Source organism: Durotheca rogersii (assembly GCF_024521655.1).
Source record: "Durotheca rogersii strain YMJ 92031201 chromosome Unknown GGS23scaffold_2, whole genome shotgun sequence".
Lineage (NCBI taxonomy): Eukaryota > Fungi > Ascomycota > Sordariomycetes > Xylariales > Xylariaceae > Durotheca > Durotheca rogersii.
In genome coordinates, this window is record NW_026251233.1 from 1,220,415 (window position 1) to 1,242,058 (window position 21,644).

At 56.7% G+C, this 21,644-nt stretch overlaps 8 protein-coding genes across 8 annotated transcripts; 5 read left to right on the forward strand and 3 right to left on the reverse strand.

Moving 5' to 3' along the window:
- Window positions 1-236: 236 nt before the first annotated feature.
- GGS23DRAFT_548362 (RdRP-domain-containing protein) lies at window positions 237-4,963 on the forward strand. The gene has a single exon (XM_051515142.1). It carries the CDS (start codon window positions 608-610, stop codon window positions 4,640-4,642), a length of 4,035 nt encoding a protein of 1,344 aa, XP_051376131.1. The 5' UTR covers window positions 237-607; the 3' UTR covers window positions 4,643-4,963.
- A 233-nt stretch (window positions 4,964-5,196) lies between these two features.
- On the forward strand, window positions 5,197-6,760 carry GGS23DRAFT_177287 (NAC domain-containing protein). The gene is made up of 4 exons (XM_051511600.1): window positions 5,197-5,323; window positions 5,416-5,612; window positions 5,801-5,974; window positions 6,125-6,760. The coding sequence occupies exons 2-4, from the start codon at window positions 5,552-5,554 to the stop codon at window positions 6,352-6,354; spliced, it is 465 nt and encodes a 154-aa protein (XP_051376132.1). The 5' UTR covers window positions 5,197-5,323; window positions 5,416-5,551; the 3' UTR covers window positions 6,355-6,760.
- A 406-nt stretch (window positions 6,761-7,166) lies between these two features.
- GGS23DRAFT_592738 (adenosine deaminase/editase) lies at window positions 7,167-8,781 on the reverse strand (the record flags this gene model as incomplete). Its single annotated transcript, XM_051517923.1, has 4 exons — window positions 7,167-8,074; window positions 8,147-8,473; window positions 8,539-8,568; window positions 8,649-8,781. The coding sequence occupies 4 exons, from the start codon at window positions 8,779-8,781 to the stop codon at window positions 7,167-7,169; spliced, it is 1,398 nt and encodes a 465-aa protein (XP_051376133.1).
- Window positions 8,782-9,358: 577 nt separating this feature from the next.
- Window positions 9,359-10,139, forward strand: GGS23DRAFT_592739 (ribosomal protein L24e; the record flags this gene model as incomplete). The annotated part of the gene is made up of 3 exons (XM_051517924.1): window positions 9,359-9,409; window positions 9,499-9,642; window positions 9,852-10,139. 3 exons carry the CDS (start codon window positions 9,359-9,361, stop codon window positions 10,137-10,139), a joined length of 483 nt encoding a protein of 160 aa, XP_051376134.1.
- Window positions 10,140-11,635: 1,496 nt separating this feature from the next.
- On the reverse strand, window positions 11,636-12,304 carry GGS23DRAFT_592740 (Redoxin; the record flags this gene model as incomplete). The annotated part of the gene is made up of 3 exons (XM_051517925.1): window positions 11,636-11,809; window positions 11,912-12,111; window positions 12,181-12,304. The coding sequence occupies 3 exons, from the start codon at window positions 12,302-12,304 to the stop codon at window positions 11,636-11,638; spliced, it is 498 nt and encodes a 165-aa protein (XP_051376135.1).
- Window positions 12,305-14,712: 2,408 nt separating this feature from the next.
- GGS23DRAFT_177456 (DUF1348-domain-containing protein) lies at window positions 14,713-15,799 on the forward strand. Its single transcript, XM_051511602.1, has 3 exons — window positions 14,713-15,115; window positions 15,225-15,526; window positions 15,620-15,799. The coding sequence occupies exons 1-3, from the start codon at window positions 15,015-15,017 to the stop codon at window positions 15,712-15,714; spliced, it is 498 nt and encodes a 165-aa protein (XP_051376136.1). The 5' UTR covers window positions 14,713-15,014; the 3' UTR covers window positions 15,715-15,799.
- Window positions 15,800-16,546: 747 nt separating this feature from the next.
- GGS23DRAFT_177514 (fumble-domain-containing protein) lies at window positions 16,547-19,085 on the forward strand. The gene is made up of 3 exons (XM_051511603.1): window positions 16,547-17,204; window positions 17,270-17,552; window positions 17,615-19,085. Exons 1-3 carry the CDS (start codon window positions 16,899-16,901, stop codon window positions 18,559-18,561), a joined length of 1,536 nt encoding a protein of 511 aa, XP_051376137.1. The 5' UTR covers window positions 16,547-16,898; the 3' UTR covers window positions 18,562-19,085.
- Window positions 19,086-19,916: 831 nt separating this feature from the next.
- GGS23DRAFT_177560 (uncharacterized protein) lies at window positions 19,917-21,619 on the reverse strand. The gene is made up of 2 exons (XM_051511604.1): window positions 20,556-21,619; window positions 19,917-20,501 (listed from the first exon to the last, which is right to left on the reverse strand). The coding sequence occupies exons 1-2, from the start codon at window positions 21,411-21,413 to the stop codon at window positions 19,995-19,997; spliced, it is 1,365 nt and encodes a 454-aa protein (XP_051376138.1). The 5' UTR covers window positions 21,414-21,619; the 3' UTR covers window positions 19,917-19,994.
- Between the last annotated feature and the right edge of the window lie 25 nt (window positions 21,620-21,644).

A 21,644-nucleotide genomic window follows, 5' to 3' on the forward strand; every position in this document is an offset into this window, starting at 1 on the left:
CCATGATGATTCCATTTCTGCTCTTGCGGTAGAGGCAACTTCCCGTTCCTGTCGCGCAAGTGCTTCCCCACATCATCGTCGGAGTCGCTGTTGCCGTTGCTGTGGTGGTTGTTGTTTCTACTTTGGGACGACGCCTCCAAGGCAAATCGCCCTTCCCTTCCTCCCTCCTCTCCTTCTTTTCCATTAACAGGCCTTGTCAACAGGCCTTGATAACTTAACAACTCATGCCTTTCCTCCCTCCACCTCCTAAAGTCCATCCATGTCGACTCGAGGCCCTCGTTCTAGACCTGCTCATTCCACCCAGGCCTCGGCATTTTAGGTGAGCCAACCTCGCGTTTGGAGGCCAGTCCACATAAATATCGAGTATTTACAGCTTCTGGCATCATTTCGAGGCGATGAGCTTACGTTAGACAGTCTTTCAGGCTGAGACTGCCACCAGAGTTATCCGGTACCTCACTTCGACCTTCCTCCAACACCGCCACACCGCCACACCTAGAGCAACCGCAACGTATCCCGACTCTCACCGAACGACCAGCAATTAAATAGTACGAGCAGAGGAGAATCTAGTTCCTCCCCGACAAAGAAATCATACCTTGAACTTCCCACAATGGCTTCGCCGACGCCTAGCGTTAGCCGGGGCCGACACCTGGCCTCGCGGCCCATTTCGAGTACATCGAGCTCGAATGGGGCACGGCAAAGAGACCCTGTAAACGCGGCTACCGGCCGCGGGATGCGCCCGAGCCCGTCATCCGGCGGTATCTATCTTCGACCCGAATGGCAAAATTGGGATGAGATTTGCCTTCGGGTCAGGGGCCTTCCCGATACAGCAACGACATTTTCTTTATGGTCAGTATTCAAAGATTACGGAGAGATCGTCAATATCGAACTTTTCGAGGACAGGCAGGGGACTCGAGAGGGCAGCGGCCTTATCCGTTTCTCGCCGCCCCCCTCCACGAGGTTCTGGAAGGACTTCATGAATGTCATAATGCAAGGCAAGCAGGTCAAGATCAACGTCAACCTGCTGCCCGATCGAGCAAGACCTCTAGTCCGCGCCTCTAACGGTCTTAGCTACCCGTCCTCCCTGAAACTCGCGACGAAGACCATGGAATTTGGTGTACTTACACGTGAGAACGAGATGATGCCGATGAAAACAATTCAGAACGACGGCGGCAGCGGATTTTCTCTGACGGCTGACCTACGGAGTAAACGACTCAAGGTCGCATTCGCATGCTATATGGAGGACCCACGTCGTGAGGATCCCAGTATACATCACCCTTCTCCCATCGGGAAACAAGAGACTATCCTGGAGTACAAGATGCACATCTTCTTCACACACCTCAAACAAGTTGTCTGTATCGACGTCGATGAGGATACTTGGGCCCTAGTTATCTACCTGCCAAGCCCACCAGTCTTTTACCAGAAGAGAGACCCATCCGGATCTCACTCAATTCATCGTAACGTTTGGAGCGAGAGGGAAACCTGGAAGCGCATAGTCGACATCACATACGACACGACCTGGTTCAAAGATGAGCCCGTTTCGTTGGCAAGAACTAACCAGATCATTGATATTGGTAGGTGGACAACATACCGGATTGCATTTCAGAAGTCCACTTCTGCTGTCTGGGGCGTAATGAGGAATGCGTTGCGGGACTTCAACATCAAGGTCAACTACGCGACCTCGAGCGAGTTCTCGACAGCACCAGGCAAGCTGCCGGACTTCTGGAGCAAGCTGGAGCCTCCGCAGGCAGAGTCCGGCACATCCAATGCCAATTTTTCCCTTCTTGCTGATACGGAAAATATATATCTTCCCTACGATGTCCGATATCAGCTTGAAGTCTGCATCTCCCAGGGTTTCCTCAACGAGGTCGACATCACGACTGAGTTTTTGCTCAAGCTGGCCGAGCTTTCTAAAAATCGTGTCCGCCGCCGTGTCCACTGCCGAGACAGGGCTAACGACTTCTTGACGTACATCTCGGAGTCTCATTTCCGAAGCGGTGTCGAGGGTCGGGACAAACTGGACGAAAAGAGAATCTACGACCCCATGTCCCTATTTGAAAACAAGAAAGCGATGAGCCACTACCCCGAGATCTCGATCCCTGAGCACTGCCTGTGGATCAGGAAAGTTGTGGTGACACCGACGACCATGTACCTGAGCAGCCCGTCGCCGGAGCCGTCGAATCGCGTGCTGCGTCAGTATGCCAACTACGGAGATCGCTTCCTGCGTGTCCAGTTCACCGACGAACTTTCCAAGGGTCGCATATTCCCATCTCCAGACAGTGAGCAAGACAACGCGCTCTTCAACAGAGTCTACCGAACGTTGAAAAACGGAATCCGAATTGGTAATCGCCATTTTCAATATCTTGCCACCGGGAACTCGCAGTTTCGAGAGAATGGAGCCTACTTCTTCTGCCCAACGGATTTCTTGACCTGCGACAACATTCGGCACTGGATGGGCGACGTCAGGCGCATCCGGATCGTGGCAAAATACGCTTCGCGGCTCGGGCAATGCTTCTCAACGACCAGGATGCCCAAATCATCCCCGATCGGTCAGACGATAGTGCAGATCCAGGATATCGAGCATAACGGATGGTGCTTCACGGATGGAGTCGGGAAGATCGCGCCGAATCGTGCGAAATTTCTCGTACAAAATGTCCACGTCACCAAGGACGAGAAGATGGTCCCGTCCGTCTTCCAGTTCAGGCTCGGAGGTAGCAAGGGAATCTTGGTCCAGTGGCCCGATGTACCTTTTAACGAGGTTCACCTACGGCCTTCGCAAAATAAGTTCTCAGCTGTCTCCAAAGGCCTCGAGGTTATTAAGACCTCTCGCTTCTCGGTCGCAACCTTGAACCGCCAGATCATCACCATACTCAGCAGCCTTGGCGTGCCAGACGAAGTCTTTGAAGATATGTTAAGGCATCAGATAGCGAGTTACGAGCGTGCAATGGAAGATCCCGAAGTTGCCATGGAGCTGCTTAGCAAATACACCGACCAGAATGGTACCACGACAACGATGGCACAGATGATCGCAGACGGCTTTATGGAGACGAAAGAGCCTTTTTTCATGACTATATTGGGGGTATGGTATGCTTGGTCGATGCGACTCCTCCGAGAAAAAGCACGAATCCTAGTCGAGCAAGGGGCGTTCGTCTTCGGATGTGTCGACGAAACTAGAACACTGAGAGGACATTCGGACTCAACTAAGGTCGGCAGCAAAGATCCCAAAACCTTGCCGCAGATCTTCCTCCAAGTACCAAAGATCGGTTCTCGGCAAGGCGACCCTGGTAACTATACGGTTATCACGGGAGTATGCATGCTTGGTCGGAATCCATCGCTACACCCTGGCGACATCCGAATCGTGGAGGCCGTCGACGTTCCAGCGTTGAGGCACCTCCGCGATGTTGTCGTATTCCCTGCAGTTGGCGACCGTGACATCCCCTCGATGTGCTCTGGCGGAGATCTGGACGGTGACGACTTCTTTGTGATCTGGGATCCCCGACTCATACCTGTTGAGTGGAACTACCCTCCAATGGTCCATAACACACTCCCACCGACAAAACTCAACAGGGACGTAAGAGTGGCAGATCTCATCTCGTTCTTTGTGCGTTACATGAAGAACGATTCGCTTAGCACGATCGCTCATACACATCTGGCGATGGCCGATACGCTCCGTGATGGCCCCAAGGATCCGCAATGCATTGAACTGGCACGTTTGCATTCCAATGCGGTAGATTACCCAAAGACAGGCCGGGAGGCGTACTTGAAAGCATCGCTGCGGTCGAGGCACTACCCTCACTTTATGGAAAAGGCTCCCAAGAAGTCGTACCGATCAACTAGAATCCTCGGCCAACTCTACGACGCTGTAGCGAAGGTCGACTTTGTGCCAAAGCTTGACGGCGCCTTCGACGAGAGAATTCTCCGCAGGTATGAGATCGATGAGGAGATATTGAAGACGATCAGAATGGTGAAGAGGCAGCACGACAAGAGTATGAAGCAGATTATGAACCAACACGATATCGCGACAGAATTCGAGGTCTGGACAACCTTCGCGTTGTCGAAGCCACGCGTGGGAGGCGAATACAAGAGACAGGAGAGCCTGGAACCGGTGATTACCAACCATAGGGAACGGTTCAGACGGGCCTGCGTGAAGGTGGCAGGCTCTAAAGACGAGTCAGCACTCTATCCGGTGATAGCTGCCACCTACCGTGCGACATGGGAAGAGGTGCAGGCAGCCCTAAAACGAACGCCCCAACAAGGGTTACAGGCTAAGGAAACGCCGCTCATTAGTTTCCCTTGGATCTTCGACCAGGAGCTCGGTCGAATCGCAAGTTCAGGGGACGAGTTGGAATTGGAGAAAGTACCGGAGCTGACAATGACACCACTTAACGATGGTGAGGACGACGACGACGACGAGTTTGAGCGCCTTATAAAGGCAGGGGTTATCGAAGGCCGGGGCAAGATCGTCGGTAGCATCGGCGACGATGTTGCGGAGCAAGGAGCGTTGCTAGCGTCGCCAATCGGTACAGCGCGGGCCACAGAGGAAACCGAGGGGGAATCCTCGACGCAGACGCAGGTAGAGGAGGTAGTCGAGTTAGAGGAAGACGCTGAGACGGGCGTGGAAGCTCTGGCTAGGCTTGCCATCTAGATGGCACAGGTCGCATGCATAACAGCAGAACGTTTGTGGCGGCCGGGAAGGGGATGGGCATGACCTAGATAGGTAGATTTTTGGTCCGAATGTAGGAGCTACGCGATGGCTTTCGACGAAGATATACCTAGTCGGACATTCGGCTAAGCAGGTAGGAGAAGACACGACTTTCTCAGAAGCGTAGATGGAGGCTAATCGACCAACAACACAATCGCGCTTTGTTATCTTGCTAGTTTCCTACGTACACGTAGCGGTGGGTGGTTGAGAAGGATGAGAAGATGATTTCAGGGGTAGAGACGCCTAATACACACCTTACTGGGCAGGTACTCAGTACATCCATAAGCCCCTCTAATATCCCCTGGGTACCTCTAAAAGGGGAGTGCTTTGATGTTAGGCACCTACCCTAGGTATAGGTACCTGCCTAATAGCAGGTGCCTTAGCTAAGCGACCTATGCTGCCATAGTAGTATGAGTAAGCCAGTATGACGAGGGGCAGTCACGGAAGAGGGTTGATCCTCAAGCGAAAATCGCAAAAAGAGGTCTTGGCAACGCACAATTCCATCCCACCACAGGCGAACCCCAACCAACATCAGGGCCTCATTGACCCCGGAGATGACCCAGAATTACGACAGCACTCTTTCAGTCAACGACAGAAAACCCTTGAGATTTCCCTAGGGAGCCCGTAAGTTTAACTCCTTCCGCGTACTGACATACCATCCGTTTCTATTCCGTAATTTTCCACCCCAGAAGCGCCAGCGATCGCTGACTTGTCAGGTTAATCAGTTAGCCAAGCCAAACCACCACCCCCGCCGAACCCCACGAGACGGTGATAGACTGACATAGAGCCGAGACAAAGATTACAGTCGTCCCCTTTCACTTTACTTTTTGCGATCGAAGCCACATAAGGATCATGGCGGATGTGCAAGAGATCCTGAGGAAGAAGTTTGGCGGTGCCGCCCCCTCGCGAACGGGTAGGTAAAGTGAAGCCAAAATGCAACCACCAACCACACAGACACACATGCATACATGTGTATCTCGTCGTCTTCATTTCTCTGCCTCTCCTCCCGCTGCGAAACCCGGCCCTGTGGCTCCCGAAGCTGGTCGTAATAAGAATAAGAATAACAGCAATATCTGACATCTAATGCGTCACATGCAACAGGTGGCAAGGGCACGCCGCGACACAAGCAGAAGCGAAATGTCGCGAGGAGCGCCAACGATGACAAGAAGCTGCAGGCCACCCTCAAGAAGCTCAACACCCAACCCATCCAGGCCATTGAGGAGGTCAACATGTTCAAGAGCGACGGCAACGTCATCCACTTCTCCGCCCCCAAAGGTGAGTAGCCGGGCTCCCCCTATCAGCTCATCCCCAAACACACATACATATATATATGTATGTGTGTGTGTGTGCCTCCACAAACCCAAGCCGACAACACAGTAAAAGAAGAGAGAGGGGTAAGAAAGCTGGCTGACAGTTATAACCCAGTTCACGCCGCCGTCCCTGCAAACACCTTCGCTATCTATGGAGCTGGCGAGGATAAGGAATTGACGGAGCTTGTCCCCGGCATCTTGAACCAGCTCGGCCCCGACTCGCTCGCCTCTCTGCGGAAACTGGCTGAGAGCTACCAGAGCATGTCCAAGGACAACAAGGAGGCCGATGATGACGACATCCCTGACCTAGTAGCCGGCGAGAACTTCGAGAGCAAGGTGGAATAGATAGCTCACTCTCGAAAAAAAAAACATAATGAAAGAAATTACCCTCCCGCGAACAGAAAAAAAAAGAATTTGCGGGAGTGCCGGAAAATCTGGCGCCACATCGGGTTGGTAACACTGGTCCTTTCATCATATCAGTTCAGGTGAAAGGTTGGGAAGGGGATTTCTCGGTAGCTCATCCCGCATATCCCCAGAGGAACTTTTCTTTCCCTTCTAGCTACACAATATGTCGTTATTTCCGCTATTCTGACTTTGTCTGCTCCGCCGTCCCATTTGTTCCTTCTTTCCACGCGAAGCGGGCGGCGGAAACGATGGCCCAAGCTCCACACACACACACAGGGAGAGAGTGCCCTCGGCGGCCAGTTAGTAGGACGACGGCAGCTTGCGTCGCCTTTCGTCGCGTTGCAATTTGCCGCTGGTATCTAGGGGGATGTGCTAGACCACAGCTGAGCTAGGCAGAAATCGTAAAACAAAGAGAGCAGAAGAAATACCGCTGCTCCTACTGGGAAATAAGAAAATGAAGTTAAACTCTACCGTTCCGACGACGTGTTGGTCGTCATCATTGTCGTTGCCCCCACGTTAACGGCTTCCTAACAACGGTGGCCGTTCTGATGGGTAAAGAGTATATATGATTTAGCTATATAGACTTATTAGGCGTCTTGATGCAATTACACACCTAGTACCAGTAGTCTACATCCCCCGTGGGTATATCCTAGATATAGATACCTACGTGTATGCCTGCATGTCAGGAGACCGAAACAGGCCAGGTCCTTGAGCCGACTTTCGGCAACTCGGGCTACGATCCAGTCGGAATGTTACAATCCGAACGCCTCGTCGCCCTCGTTCCGCACCCAGCCGCGGAGCGCTGCGTGCCGCGCCTCGCGCTTGGCCCGACGCCGCGGCCCCAGAAGCGCGCTGGCCTTGAGCTCGCCATACGTCGCGGCCGCCAGTGCGCGCCGGATGCGGACGTCAGCCGCGCCATCGTCATCGCCATCGTCTAGCGGTAGGAGGGCCGCCACCGAGGCCGCGAGACTCCACAGCTGGCGCCGAGAGGCGAAGCTCGCGGCACGGGATTCCGAGGGGGAGGAGGGGGAAGGAGGCCGCCGCCCCTGTAGGACACCGCCGAGAGTCGTTTCTTCGCGTCCCGAGAGCGTCCAGGCCGTCGAGAGGTTGCTGCCGGCGGGAGTTGCGGTAGCAGTAGCAGCAGTAGGAAGCGGGGAAGGGGCGAGAGAAGGGGAAAGGGGCGGGGAGGGAAGCGGGGGAGAAGACAGGGCGGCGCGGGAGTAGGCGAACTCGCGGGCCGTGGTAGAGACGGCGAAGGGTCGGAAGGCGTAGCCACCGCGGCGGGGGGCGGGGGGCGGGAGCCCGCGCATGCGGCCGCCGTCGTCGGCGGAGAAGGCGCGGCGGCAGGCAGCGGGACAGCAGCGCGAGGCGGGGAGCACGAGGGACCGCAGGTAGGCGGCGCGCGGGTCGAGGAGCAGGGAGGTGGGGGCGGCGAGCAGCGAGACGGCCTGGCGCAGGGCGAGCTTGTCGGAGCAGGACTTGGACAGGGTGGCGGGGGCGTCGGCGCGCGCCGGCTTGCGCCGCACGAGGCCCAGCTCCGAGAAGTAGGCGCGGCCGGCGAGGAGGCCGGCGGGGGAGCGCGACGGAGACGGCAGGGGGACCGCCCACGGCGTCGCGTCGGGCTGCGCCGCCATCACCAGTTCCATGCTTGCGTCGCCGCCTGTGCGCGCGCTGGTGTTAGTAGGATGGGGAAAGGGGAGGGTGGCAGGGGGGGAAGGAGGTGGCGGCTGACAAGGTGCGTCCGAGCAGTACATGTGCAGCAGCACGTCGTCGCGCCAGGCGAAGGGCTGGCCGTTCCACGACCCGCCGTCGTCGCCGTCCTCGCCCGAACCACCGCGCTCGCTAGCTTCCCGCTCGTCGCGCGTCCGCCGCCGCAGGAACGCCGACCCGCGCCCGCCATCGAGCAGCATCGCCCGGCACTCGTCCAGCACGAACCGGTTGAAGGCCCGCACCGCGAGCACCTCCGCGTGCCAGTCGTGCAGCACGTTGCCCCGCGCCCCCGCGATCTTGGACGTCGGCAGGCATTTCATGCCCGTCCTGCGGGTTTGGCCGTCCGCATCTGCCGCGTTAGCTGGCTTTGCCTGTCTGCGCGGGCGGAGGGCGGCAGGAGGAAGGGTGACTTACGCCAGGGATAGACACCATAATTTGTCGTCTCTATCTGTCCCCCGGTATTAGCAGGGTATACGGGGAGGTGTGGGTAGCCTGCTGAGCCGAGCCGCGGCGAGCTGGCTCACCTTGGGCGACAATGCCGCTCAGGGGCACCCATTCGCGCACGCCGTTGGCGCGGACCTGGGGCTTCCGCTTCGCGGGCAGCTTGTCGAACTGGCTCAGCACGAGCGACGCGATGTCGTCCGGCGTGACGGTCATCGACACATAACTTGAGAAAATGTGTGGACATTCAAAAAGGTAGCAGCGAGATCACCTCGGGCCTGGGAGAGGCTATCCAGAAGGTAGGTGGGTAAGTTTCTACCTATGACAGCCAGCACCCGACACTCCTCGCAACGGGTAGTGTGATATAGGTAAGTATGTCTGAGTTCTTGATAGATATAGAAAAAGAGAAACTAGGACAATCGTCAAATAGATGTTTCTAGCAAAGGGATCTGCTGAAGTTCGACCTCCTCCCGGGTTGCATGGTGGAAGACTTGATGATATTACAGTTACACCTAGGTACCTAGGTATACGACATGCAACAATGCGATTATCACTGTAACGAGGCGAACTGGGTCCTCAGCTACGCCACAACGCTCAAGCCACCTCTAGCGAGACCCTAAAGTATGGAGCAGGTGTTGGAAAATTGGCGGCTTAGTCATGCGCGCCCACAAGTGCGTGCACTTTGGCATTTGCGAAATTCGTCCTCGACTCTCCGTTAACATCATCCGCGACAACCACCACCAATTGCACATCATCCAGCCTCCCCCGAAGTTCTCGCCGCAACACCGACACGATGAGGACTTACGACGACGTCTTCTCCGGCCAGAGAATCTACCCTGGAAAGGTACGTATGCTAAATTCCAACCCCTTCCCCCCCACCTGCGCGCATCTTGCGACTCGAAATGCTGACGACAATTCTTCCTGTCATCGCAGGGTAAGCTCTACATCCGAGGCGACAGCAAGATCTTCCGATTCCAGAACAGCAAGACCGAGTCGCTCTTCCTCCAGCGAAAAAACCCCCGCCGAATCTCCTGGACCGTCCTCTTCCGACGACAACACCGCAAGGGTATCTCTGAGGTACGCTTTTCTCATTCTCTCCCCTCCGAGTCTATTTGGGGGGAATTACGTTCCGTCTGTCATGCCTATATCTATCGGTGTATGGGCAATATCTTGAAGATAGGATGAGGGGCTATTGACGGGGATTGCCCGTAAAAGAGTGCACCCGACGATGATTTCAACTATACGGGGAGTCTGTCGCACCCGGCTGCTAACGCGCACAATTACAGGAAGTTGCCAAGAAGCGCACCCGGCGCACGGTCAAGTCTCAACGAGCCATCGTCGGCGCGTCGCTGGATGTGATCAAGGAGAAGCGGTCCATGCGACCGGAGGCGCGGTCGGCAGCGCGCCAGCAAGCCATCAAGGAGAGCAAGGAGAAGAAGGCGGCGGCGGCCGCCGCCAAGAAGTCCGATAAGGCCAAGAGTGCCGCCGCCTCTTCCAAGGGCCAGACCCAGCGCATCGTCGGCAAGCAGGGCGCCCGTGGTGCTCAGCCAAAGGTCCAGGCCAAGACCCGTTAAATGCTCCCCGCGTCCCCCTTTACAACCCCCAACCCTCCCTCGCCGGAATGTAAAAACGGTACCTATTATATGGCAGGTTCCCGGTCGGAGTTTCTTGATGGGCTTCCCACGACGTGGCGTGCGTTGCATGCGGAATAATCTGGCTGTATATGGATAGGCGGACGGACGGATCGAGTTGAGGCAAGCAGGCAGGGAGGGAGGATATCCATAGGGGTCAAGAGAAAAAGAAAGAAAAAGAGTGTGAAGGCCAGTGATGGTGGCGATGACGATGACGATCGTAGACGCAGAAAGCGGCTGGGGAAACAAGATACTCCTGTCCGTCCTCGTCTCCGTCTCGTCGTAGTCGCCACATACATTTACCTGCATCCGATCATGTGTCTATCTAACGGCGTCTCTCGGTGGGAAACAACTAACTTTTCCTCGGCACAATTCATCAACAACATATCTGTTGTTTTGCTCGCTTGTTCTTTTTTAAGTCAGTGCCGCGAAATAAGAAGAGACTTTTTTTTACACTGGAACAAGAAGAAGGGAAGAAGGAAAAAAAAAAAGGGCGGGCGAGGATATCTCCCAGTTGTCTCGTGTGTATGTGCGCATACATACAGCACGCGCCCGGTCTTCGGCCGGGACCAGGGAGCGAAAGAGGTAGAAGGGGGAGAAAATGCCTCCGGGCAGGTAGGCTTCGTATAGCAACCACCCAACCCGACTTCGTGCGTCTCTCCTCGAGGTTGCGCCGACCCGCTTCTTTTCCCCCTTTCCCGCTCTCGCTCTTCTTCTTTCCGCTAGCATCCGGTCTGCCTGCTTGTCGCCGTGAAAAAAAGAACCCTCGTCCCTGCGACCTGCCCCCACGAAATGCCGGTCTGCCTTGCCTTTTCTCTCTCATCTTGGCGGCTAGCTAGCTCGCCAAGTCCGTCTTCGCTCCGGACTGAGGTGTCTTCCAAGTCCCTACTTTCTACGGTCTGGCGGCACAATCCCTGGACATCTTTGGTGGTCTGCTCCGTTTTACTTGGGTGCGTCGTCGTACGTAACTGGGCCCATGCCCAAGCATTCGTTTGACAGGGAGAGGCGGGCCGATTTAGGGAGGGGTGCGGGTGGCAAATCAGTTCACGAAGCTCGCGGTTTATCCAGAAACCTTGTTTTCACTTGTCACAAAAGCCAAGGGAGGGAATTTGAGGGGAACTCTCTTGTTCTATAGTGACTAGGGTGTATCTAGCGAGGCCGTCCAACCACGGGGGCACCTCCTGGCACCAGCCCATTATCGGGGCTCGTCTCCCTCCATCTAGATTACAAGGGGAAAGGTGTCCTGAAACTCCTTCTCTTCATATTACCCTTCCGTCGCCCCAGTCGGCCCATCTCGCCGCCAGTCTAGAATGTCTCTCTATCTAGGCATTCCGGGCAAATGCGTGTGCGCCCGCGATGGCGAATGTCCGCGTCCACGGTGCTAGCGGCGGGGCGGGAAGAACCGCGTCCGTGATGGTACGGGTGAGGGGAATCTATGTTTACAGCTTGGCGAGGACGGCGTCGACGCCGGAGACGGTCACATCCTTGCCGGGCTCCTTCTCGGCGTAGACGACCTTGCCGTGGTCGACGATAATGGCGTAGCGGGCGGTGCGGGGGCCCAGGGTCCAGTCGATGGAGCTGCTGAAGGCGGCGCCGTCATCCGAGGCGAAGATCTATTAGAAGTCAACACTTGGTGTCCTCACACACGTAGTGATCTCGAGTTGGGGGGGGAATATAAATGCTGGGCTCGCAAGGGGAGAGAAGGGGTAACTCACGATCTCGTCCTTGACGCCGTTGGCCTTGGCCCAGGCGGACTGGACAAAGGCGTCGTTGTAGGAGATGACAAAGACCTGGTCGACGCCGGCGGCCTTGAGCTCGGAGAGCTTCGAGATGTAGCCCGGGACGTGGGTGTTCTGGCAGGTGGGGGTGAAGGCACCGGGGACGGAGACGATGACGACCTTCTTGTCCTTGAATTCTGTAGTTGTAGCGCGGCGGCGAGTTAGATTGGGGTCTCTCAGCAGTGGGGTAGGAGGAAGACAATTACCTTTGCTGGCCTCGTACTTGATGGGGATGCCGCAGGCGGTCACGTCGGCAGTCTCGGGGGTGTAGGGGATGTAGGCGAAGGACACGCCCTCGGGGAAGTCATCTCCAGCTTTGAGACCAGGCATTGCGGGCAGAGTTCGGGTGGTATGGGGCTTTGGTGGTGATTCTCGTGTTTAACTGTGTCTAACTGGCGTGGGGGATGAAGGATAAAGAAAGGCAAAGTCAGGTCGGAAACGGGAGGAGGGGGGGGGTTCTTAAGTAGGAGGCAGTGGGAGGGAACAGACTAGCTAGAGGTACCCGATGTAGGTAACTTGACAGGTCTAGGTAGGTAGGCTATTATCTAGGTACCTACCTAGCTCCTGCCCACCTACCCACCCACCTACCTACCTACCTACCTTACCTAAGGTACATACCTCAGCGCACCCTTACGGGAATGGATGCGCCCGTCTCCGGCTGTTGATGCCTCCCCCTGCTGCGCGGCACGCCGGTACAGTAAGATGCTACACAGCCCTTCGCGCACCTTTTCGTACAGGTAGAGAGGCGCGCATCTGCATGGTGTTGCCCCGAACCCCCGCCATCATCCCACCAGCCAGCTCGATGTCGTCAACTTCCCGTTTGGGGCTTTCTGCGGTTTCTTCTTTTCGCTTCTAAGCCGCTTAGCGGGGTACGGGAACCTTGATGGCCAGGTACCCACCTACCTACCTACACCCCTCTCACCACCCATCCCCTTCACTGTGGGAGAGGCACCGATCTATCTATCTGAAATATCGCATGCAATGGATTGGATTGCAGCCTTGGCGCGTCTGCGTAGGCATGCAATGATAAAAAAACGGCCTGGGTTATGTTACTTGCGCACTCTCTAAGGTCCATGCCACAGGTTGAGGTTAGGTACCTAGGTCACCCACCTTAGGAGGTACCTATCCATTGTTGGCCCCTTCCGTCATCGCTGTCAGACCGTCCCGCATCTTCCGCAGTCGTCACGTCAATTGGAGCTTGCCCTATCCCCGGATATTTGAGCCAGCAGCTGTTGTCTGTGGGTATCCATCTCCCCCTTACCATCCTAGTAATAAACCATCGGCATAAAATGAACACCCCCCAGACCCAAACAGGGGACGTGGCCGATATCGAAAGAGCATAACCCGGGAACCTCGCCTCTCGCGAAACTGATAGAAGCGGCTACAGGTGGGGGGGGACGCACCTAGGTTAGGTACCTAAGTAAGGTATGCAGGCAGCGCGGGTTATCACATGCGCAGATCCGATATATCTACCTACCTACCTCCAGCAGAGGTGGTGGAAACATCTATCTCTCACATCACGTAAAAGGGGGCTCTATGCCTGAGGCCGGCTCCCTCGCCGACATGTGAGTATTTGGAATATCCTCTAGCCCGGCTTAACTCGTAACGGGTTGGCGTAACCGCCGGGGTGACGAAGAGGCCAGGGAGCTAGATAGCTAAACACTTATTTGTGTTATTTGCCTTGCATTAGGCGCTTCAGCTGAGGTATTTGGAATACTGCGACAATCGACATCGATGCGACCTCGGACCTACCAACACGCAACCGGGCATTCTCTCCCTTGGCGGTCTTCCGCTTCTCACCTCACGAAACTAGAGGCAATTCCAAATACACCTAAGCACGCAAGCTAGAGACGGTATTGCCTTCTCGTTGCCATTTGCAATACTTACTTGCCTATACCTATCCTTACCGAATCTGATACTTTGCCTTCCATTCGTTTTGTTTCGGAAAGAAAAAAAAAGACACGGGATCAACGGACGAGTGAGTAGATGAACACGTAAACGACCACCGGTCTGGGTCTACGTCCGCTCTCGACACCTCGCCGAGTCGGGCCGGGGGGTATAAGACACGACAGCAACCATCCGGCCGACGCTATTGCCATCACACAACGCCCAGAAAATAAGCAGACGTGACCCCTTTATGAGTCAAACCACGGCCGATGGCATAATGATTTCCTAATCACATCCGAACATCGAATGGCCCTTGCCATCCTATACAGGATCTTGCCCTAAGCCTGTCCGAGCCGACTGACTTCGAGGATGATCACTCCCTCGTCAGATACTCGAGGTACACAAGACTGCGTAGGCTAGAGACGGAGCGACAAAGAGCGAGAACGCGTGGTGAGAAGAGAAGAGGAGGCAGGGAGAAGAAAAACAGCATGGAGTTGTCCGGTCGCGGTCCCTCCATCTAGCCATTCGTCCACTAAGTCTCAGACCCATGCTCTCCTCCTCTACCCGCGACGCAGATAGTCCGAAGCGCCAGGCCGGAGCCAAAACATCTCAACCAACAAAGCGGTCCGACCGGGTGGGTGCATTACATCGTGCGCGCCCTTAAAGCGACTCGGTCTACGAAATATCGCCACCGCAATATCGACGTCGGTCGACTCCGTACTCTCTTACCTACCAACTTACCTTCGCAGACCCCGTAGCCTGCCGCCAGTCGGCATCTCCTTTCGACGTTACTGGGAATTGGTTGCGCGGCCTCCCAGATTTCCGAAAGGCCACGAATCAACACTGCCGAACGTAAATCCCGAACACGTGTGCCACGCCTCAGAGCTAGACCAACATCCACTTCCCGGGGGGGCTTCTTCACTGCAAATTACCGGTTGAGTTGCCCTGCCTCTTCCCGTACATGCTAGCGCTGGGTAGTTTGGTCTCTTTTCACCCAACCTGGGATCAAGACTATTACAACCGTTCGATCAATACATAAGCGGTTTCAGCTCCAGGCTATCCAGCATCATTCTTCAACCCCATACTGCATTTTGAACCTTTACGACAGGCAGACCGGGCGAAAAGAAGAAGAAATATAGAAATTTTGGCAAACATGATGGCGACCAGAACCCAAGGAAAGCCCCCGTACCCGCCTTTCACCGAGGAGACGGCGAAGGTCAAGGTGAAAGCGGCCCAGGACGCCTGGAACACCCGGTGCGTACACGTATGCCCTCCCGGGGATTTCGTTAAAAGAAACTACAACAGAAGCTGGTGGGGGAAGAGATAGCAAAAGAAAACATGGCACTGATGGAAACACAATTAGGGACCCCGCCAAGGTCAAGCTCGCCTACACGCCCGACTCCGTCTGGCGCAACCGCGACGTGTTCCTGCAGGGGCGCGACGAGATCGAGGCCTTCCTCACGGCCAAGTGGGCGCGCGAGCAGCGCTACCGGCTGCGCAAGGAGCTGTTCGCCTTCTCGGACGACCGCATCGCTGTCCAGTTCTGGTACGAGTGGTGGCAGCCCGGCGGCGACGGCGACGGCGAGGGCACGGGCCAGTGGTGGCGCACCTACGGCCTCGAGGACTGGACGTTCGCGCCCGACGGGCTGATGCGGAAGAGGCAGAGTAGGTGCACTTGCCAAGAAGACGCGGCTTTCCCTCTCTTACCTGAAGCACCATCGAGAGGCTGCTTGGCTTAACTAACCCCCTCGTGTCCAGTGAGTGGGAACGACGTCAAGATCAGCGAGGAGGAGAGGTGGTTCAAGGACGGCGTGGATGTGAACACGGTGCCCATCTCCGAGAAGCACTGGTGATCTGGTACCTACCTTAGGTACCTGGTATATGGGGGCGAGGCAGGCTAAAGTAGGTGGGGGGCGGAAGAGAATTTGGCAGAGACGAGAATAGAAGCAGGCGTGTAGACGTGTCGGCGTAGGGACGGAATAGGGCCTGTGTCGTAAGGACCGATCTCGGTCCTCTCTCCGGGATGGATGGATGGGGAGCGGAATTGCCAAGACAGTGCCCTGAGAGGTACCTAGGTAGGTACCTTGAAGTAGGTACCTTGAGAGAGGTAGGTACCTGCAATCAGCATTGGCAGATTCGGCTCGGCACGGTTTCGGCTCCGCTCCGGGGTTTGGCGGCTGCAGGTGCCGCGGTTACTGAGCATGCATGGAGCTGCCTGCCCGGGGCTGACACACTGACGGGGCGCTGACATCACTCTAATTCAAGACCTACTCATAGGCGGCGTCACCCCGCCCTCGCCTGTTACCTCGTTACCCGCTATTATTAGTGGCATTCCCGCCCGCTACCTGGTAGTACCTGCCTATCGTAGGTACTCATCTAGGTAGGTACTTCCCTGTATGCGTGAGGGGGTCCAATACCTCATAAGGTAGGCTAGTCACTTCCCATATACCACACAGTACATCCCCAAGTAGGTCCTGTTTGCGGACGATGGACGTATCTAGCGGGTATCTGTACAGACGTGACTCCGTACTCGATCAGACAGATTTTAGTTTTGTGGAATCGACGGTACCTGCGTGAGTCGACGAAAAAACCCTCCGGGGACATAAGAAAAATCGGATCGTCACCAGGACACATCCATCCGTCCCCAGCCCGCCAGCTCCAAATCGCGCTCCTATTTTGAGGAAATCTCCCTTCTCCCGTAGCCATGGTCTTGCGCAGAACCTAACTCGCCATTAGCTTCGTAGACATTCCCTCTCAGCCCGTCTGCCTCTCCCTACACTTTCCTGTCAATTCCAGATGCACCAATTGCTCGCGCCCTCTCCGTCGCCGCCGCATACACCTCACCTCAGCTTCGAGCTTAGATTCGTCTCTCGGATTCATGCCGCCCTGGTCTCTCTGCGCTCGTAGGCTTCTAATGCCGGCCGAAGCCTGGTATACCAATTCCCTCTGCATACCGCTGCGCTCCTCTTGCCTCGCCCACCTGCTCAGACCCTAGAACACACTGCCCGCTCCGACGCGACACGGACAAAGCGAGAAGATGCCTGGAGGTGTCCATCCGGCCGAGGGGGCGATCGACGACCGTCACAACGACGACGATTCGGGCGCCGCCGGGAAGCGGGACGCCAGACGGCCGCGGACTATGACTAGCACTGCCGAGATAGATAGCACTATCATACACCCCGGCTCTGTCCGCATCAACGTCAAGGGCGCGTTCATCGTCGATACCCCCGAGCAGCCTGGCACCCCCGCCAACGTGTCCCCGTCCGGCGGCGCCGCTTACTACGAGACGAAGGATATCCGGCTCCCCAATCACACGGCTGTTATCAGCCACATCGCCGTCGACGTAGGTTTCCCCACCCAGATAGCCTACAACCTATGCTGGCCGTCATTCTCACCCCCCATTGCCAGATTGGCGGCTCGCTGGCCAAGCTTGTCTACTTCTCCCGCGAACCGCACTCGACCGAGCCGGGTGGGAGGCTGAACTTTCTATCTTTCGAGACAGACCGCGTCGACGACTGCATCGAGTTCATGCGACACCTCAAAGACAACCAGCTCGCACTCAATGGGTCTACGCCGGGCGAGCTGTGCGTGATGGCGACGGGGGGCGGCTCGTACAAATTCTACGACCGGATACGGGAGCGACTCGGCGTCGACGTCCTACGGGAAGACGAGATGGAGTGCCTGATCATAGGTAGGACCAAATTTGCGCAGACCGCGATAGTTCCCACAAGTTCCGTGCTAATGTATCGGCAGGCCTCGACTTCTTCATCACCGAAATACCTCGTGAAGTCTTCACGTATTCCGAGACCGACCCCATGCACTTCGCCACTCCCCGTGCCGACATTTACCCATATATGCTCGTCAACATAGGGTCTGGTGTTAGCATGCTCAAAGTTTCCGGGCCGCGGACGTACGAGCGCGTAGGCGGCACGTCCCTCGGAGGTGGGACCCTCTGGGGCATCCTATCACTCCTAACGCCCGCCGAGTCGTTCGATGAGATGCTGGATATGGCCGCGCACGGTGATAACGCCAAGGTGGACATGCTCGTCGGCGACATCTACGGCACCGACTACGGCAGGATCGGGCTTAAGAGCACGACGATCGCCAGCTCCTTCGGCAAGGTCTTCCGCATGAAGCGGGAGGCGGAGCGCGAAGCCGAGGAGATGGGCGGGCTCTCGAACGGCGACGAGCAGAATCGTCGACGACAGCAGAACTCCTCCTCCCCGACGGCGGCGGCGACGACGACGACGTCATCTTCCCAAACACAACCCAGCCGCCCCACGTCGTCGCGAGCGAGCGAGTTCGCGCGCTCACGCTTCTCGAGCGCCGACATCTCGCGCTCGCTGCTATACGCGATCAGCAACAACATCGGCCAGATCGCGTACCTGCAGTCGCAGGTGCACGGTCTGTCGCGCATCTACTTCGGCGGGTCCTTCATCCGGGGCCACCCCCAGACCATGAACACGCTGAGCTACGCCATCAAGTTCTGGAGCAAGGGCGAGAAGCAGGCCTACTTCCTGCGCCACGAGGGATACCTCGGCGCCGTCGGCGCCTTCCTCAAGCACCAGCCCCGCAACTGGGGCCGCCGCGGCAGCTTTGAGCAGGGCACCGCTACGGGTCCGGGGCGGGGGCAGGGGCAGGGGCAGGGGGTTAGCGACGGGAACGGGAACGCGGACGCGGGCGCTGCCAATTCGCGGTAAAGCGCGCGGGAGGGCGGGGAACGAGGGGAGAGGAGGAAGAGAGGGACGATGACGAACTACGGGGGGGGAGAAGGGGGGGCTAGCTGAGGAACGAACGGCGCCGACCGAAATCGCAATGCCCGACCGAAAACGAGAGCAGAGACGGAAGACGACGGAGCGAATCTCGCGAGCGGAGGCTCTCACGAGCCGAGTACGGGCCCCCAGCGCAACGCCGCGCGCTCTCTCGGCGTCGTGCAGCTAGCTTGCGGAGAGACGCAGGCCCGTGGCGCTACGCCGTGTCGCGAGTCCCGGCGCCCACGCGCCGTCGCCTCAAAGTTGAGAGGGAGAAAGCGAGAGAGAGAGAGAGAGGGGGGAAGGGGGGAGGTATTAAAATAGCATGGCATTGCCGCCGGCGCCAGTCAGCGCGCGGTCGGAGTCGGAGAATTAGAAACGGGGGGAAAGCGTCGAAGGAATCCCAATACAGAGTGCCCAGGCTGGCGCGGCGCGGCTGGGCGGTGTCTGCGGTTTTTTTGGAAGGGGAGGGAAGGGGGGGGGAATCTCACCCTGCTCACGGATGTCCGACAGCTGCGTGTGTGTGTGTGTGTGTCGCGGAGCTGGTATTTTCCGCTTGCTTGCTCTCAGATCTAGGTACTACGGCCTTCCCCCCTGTTCCCCCCGGCAAACAACCGGCGGGGGAGCATGTACGGATAGCTTCATCTACGAGGTGCCTAAATTAATAAAACGCCTCTCGGCCCCGGGACTTGGATTCGAAGTGCGACTTTGGCGTAGCACCCAAGCCCGTAACATCTTCCCCCCCTCTCCCCTCTCCTCCGCCTCTCGGGAGCCATTGCCGTGCTGGTTGCTGTCCTACGTCGCGTCGGCATATGTACAACGTGATGAGGTAGCAGGCATATACGATAGATCATTTCTCCTCCCATCGGTAGAAGGGGGCCGCGAGGCTTGATTATTATGATGTATCCGATTTCATCGTTATTAATTGAGAACTTGATCTTGGACAAATCCCCCTCCCCCCCCCCCCCCCCCCCCCTCCTTTTCCTCCTCTCTCTCTCCTATCACATTTGTTTTTTTTTTTTTTTTTTTTCAATTACCGCCCCGTACGTTCGAGCAAGAAAAAAAAAACGCACTTAAAAATGCCGCCCATTAGCCCTCCTTCTGTAGCCTGTATGTGTCCGGTCCGGAGCGCGTTTGTATACATAGCTCTATTCCTAGGTATTTCCGGTCTCGTCTCTCGACGAAGAACTAGGCACTCGAACATGTCAATGCTCGAGAGCAAGTGAAAGAAAGGGTGGTGGCGGGGAATATGTCGCAGTCGCTAAAGTAGGTAGGTAGACCCGACGACGAAAGAGGAAAAGGTCGATCTCCTCGCGTAAATAAATCCGTAGTATAGGCGTCCCATCACTCGTCCCGCCACCGATGTTGTCCCATCGAGTAAGTTAGAATAGTAGATCTGGTGGCTCTGGCGACGAGCACGCGCCGAAGTCCATACGAGCGCCCCATACCGGTCCCTGGAAGAGCGCATCGAGCGAACCCATGGCCCCGGGCCGGTAGCCGACGATCATTGACTCCGCATCCGGATCCTGATGTGAATCTATAGACGGCGGCGAGTCGGCGGGCGCCGGTTCGGCGTCCGACTGACCATACGCGCTGCTATCCGTGCTGCCCATCCATTCGAGGAGGGCGTCGGCGTCGGCGAGGCACGACACGCCGAATAGCTTCTCGAATTCGGACTCCAGCCCGAACTCGGACGACGGGTGGACGCAGTGCTCATGCGCCTCACCGGAAATGACGCACTCCCCCGGCGAGTGGTCTGCAAAGATGCAGTGTTTCGCATGGGCGCGCCCAAGGGCGCATTCGTCATCCGTTCCGTGGCGGTGGCTCGGTCGCGGGTCGTAATATGTCGGGCACAGAAGCGCGTATTTACAGTCGCAACTATAGGAGCTCTGCCAACGCCTTCAGTATCCAACAGCGAGGGGTGGCATTCGGAAAGAACCTACGCTCGGAGACTCTACCAGCCCGGCGTATGTCAGCTTGTCATACGACGAATCGTCGTCGCTTAAGTCGTCGTCACTCAGACCGTCAAAGCTATCCCCGGAGCTATAGTTGGAAGGGAGACCGCGGGAAACCCCGAGATCTTCGTCGAGAATTTCATCCAAGGCACGCCTGCCACGTTCGAACTTGTACGGCGACGAGAAGACACGCAAGACGTCCGAAAGCATAAGTAAGGGTGAATTGGTTCTAGCTAGGATGGCTCTCAGCTGCAACTCGAATAAGGCCTTCTTCTGAACCGGGCCGATTTCGTCGAACGTTGCAAGCTCTGAAGGATCCACAAGGGCGAGCCTAGCTTTCCCCGGAAGCCCAAGCTGCTGAACGAGCACCAGAACCCGCGTTGCCCGCAACGTGTCTCTCGGAGCACCGATCACGGTGTATAAGCTGCGATCCGGGGCCTCGAACCCAGCAACCCAGCATACCTGAGCTACTGGGGTAGTGGAAACCTCGAACGTCGTCAGGTTCACAACGTAGACCTCATCCTCTTTGCATCTGTAGCTGTGTACGGGCACCCAGACGGGGAAGCGTTTAGTTTGCGTATCCGTCGAGACCAAGACACCATGTGCCTCCGTCGCGTATTCTCCGCCGCGAATGTCGTCTCTCAAGCCAGAGGCGTCGCTTAGTATCCGGGGTTCCTTCTCATTGAGTCCTTCTAACGGGCGAACGATGAGCGCCGATGGGGGAGGGTCTAGACAGAGGACTGGGGACTCGACGACGGTGTTTTGATGGGTCCAATGGTATTTCCGGACGGGTATATGATACTCGGCCATATCGACCGGCCCATTCCTAGGGACTAACAAGCCCATAGTTATCGTGTCGACCTGCTTTCCAGGCTACGCAAGGGCTAAGGCTAGACGGAGACGCTTGTTGACGATATTCGTAAATAGTGCACGTATCTTCCTCCGATGAGGATGCCGATGTTAACGCACGTACGGCCTAGGCTATAGCTCGGGTAGAGCCCGTGCGTTAAATCACATAACGATGTCGGTGGTCCCGTCCGAGACCTGTGGAGATGAGCAAGAAGGCGAAGCAGCCAG

Coding starts and splice junctions, on each gene's coding strand:
- GGS23DRAFT_548362 (XM_051515142.1), top strand. CDS start 608: ATGGCTTCGCCGACGCCTAGCGTTAGCCGGGGCCGACACCTGGCCTCG.
- GGS23DRAFT_177287 (XM_051511600.1), top strand. CDS start 5,552: ATGGCGGATGTGCAAGAGATCCTGAGGAAGAAGTTTGGCGGTGCCGCC. Junction 5,613..5,800: donor TGCCGCCCCCTCGCGAACGG/GTAGGTAAAGTG, acceptor CACATGCAACAG/GTGGCAAGGGCACGCCGCGA. Junction 5,975..6,124: donor CCACTTCTCCGCCCCCAAAG/GTGAGTAGCCGG, acceptor GTTATAACCCAG/TTCACGCCGCCGTCCCTGCA.
- GGS23DRAFT_177456 (XM_051511602.1), top strand. CDS start 15,015: ATGATGGCGACCAGAACCCAAGGAAAGCCCCCGTACCCGCCTTTCACC. Junction 15,116..15,224: donor CAGGACGCCTGGAACACCCG/GTGCGTACACGT, acceptor AAACACAATTAG/GGACCCCGCCAAGGTCAAGC. Junction 15,527..15,619: donor GCTGATGCGGAAGAGGCAGA/GTAGGTGCACTT, acceptor CCTCGTGTCCAG/TGAGTGGGAACGACGTCAAG.
- GGS23DRAFT_177514 (XM_051511603.1), top strand. CDS start 16,899: ATGCCTGGAGGTGTCCATCCGGCCGAGGGGGCGATCGACGACCGTCAC. Junction 17,205..17,269: donor TCAGCCACATCGCCGTCGAC/GTAGGTTTCCCC, acceptor CCCCATTGCCAG/ATTGGCGGCTCGCTGGCCAA. Junction 17,553..17,614: donor GATGGAGTGCCTGATCATAG/GTAGGACCAAAT, acceptor ATGTATCGGCAG/GCCTCGACTTCTTCATCACC.
- GGS23DRAFT_177560 (XM_051511604.1), bottom strand. CDS start 21,413: ATGGGCTTGTTAGTCCCTAGGAATGGGCCGGTCGATATGGCCGAGTAT. Junction 20,502..20,555: donor GGCTGGTAGAGTCTCCGAGC/GTAGGTTCTTTC, acceptor AGGCGTTGGCAG/AGCTCCTATAGTTGCGACTG.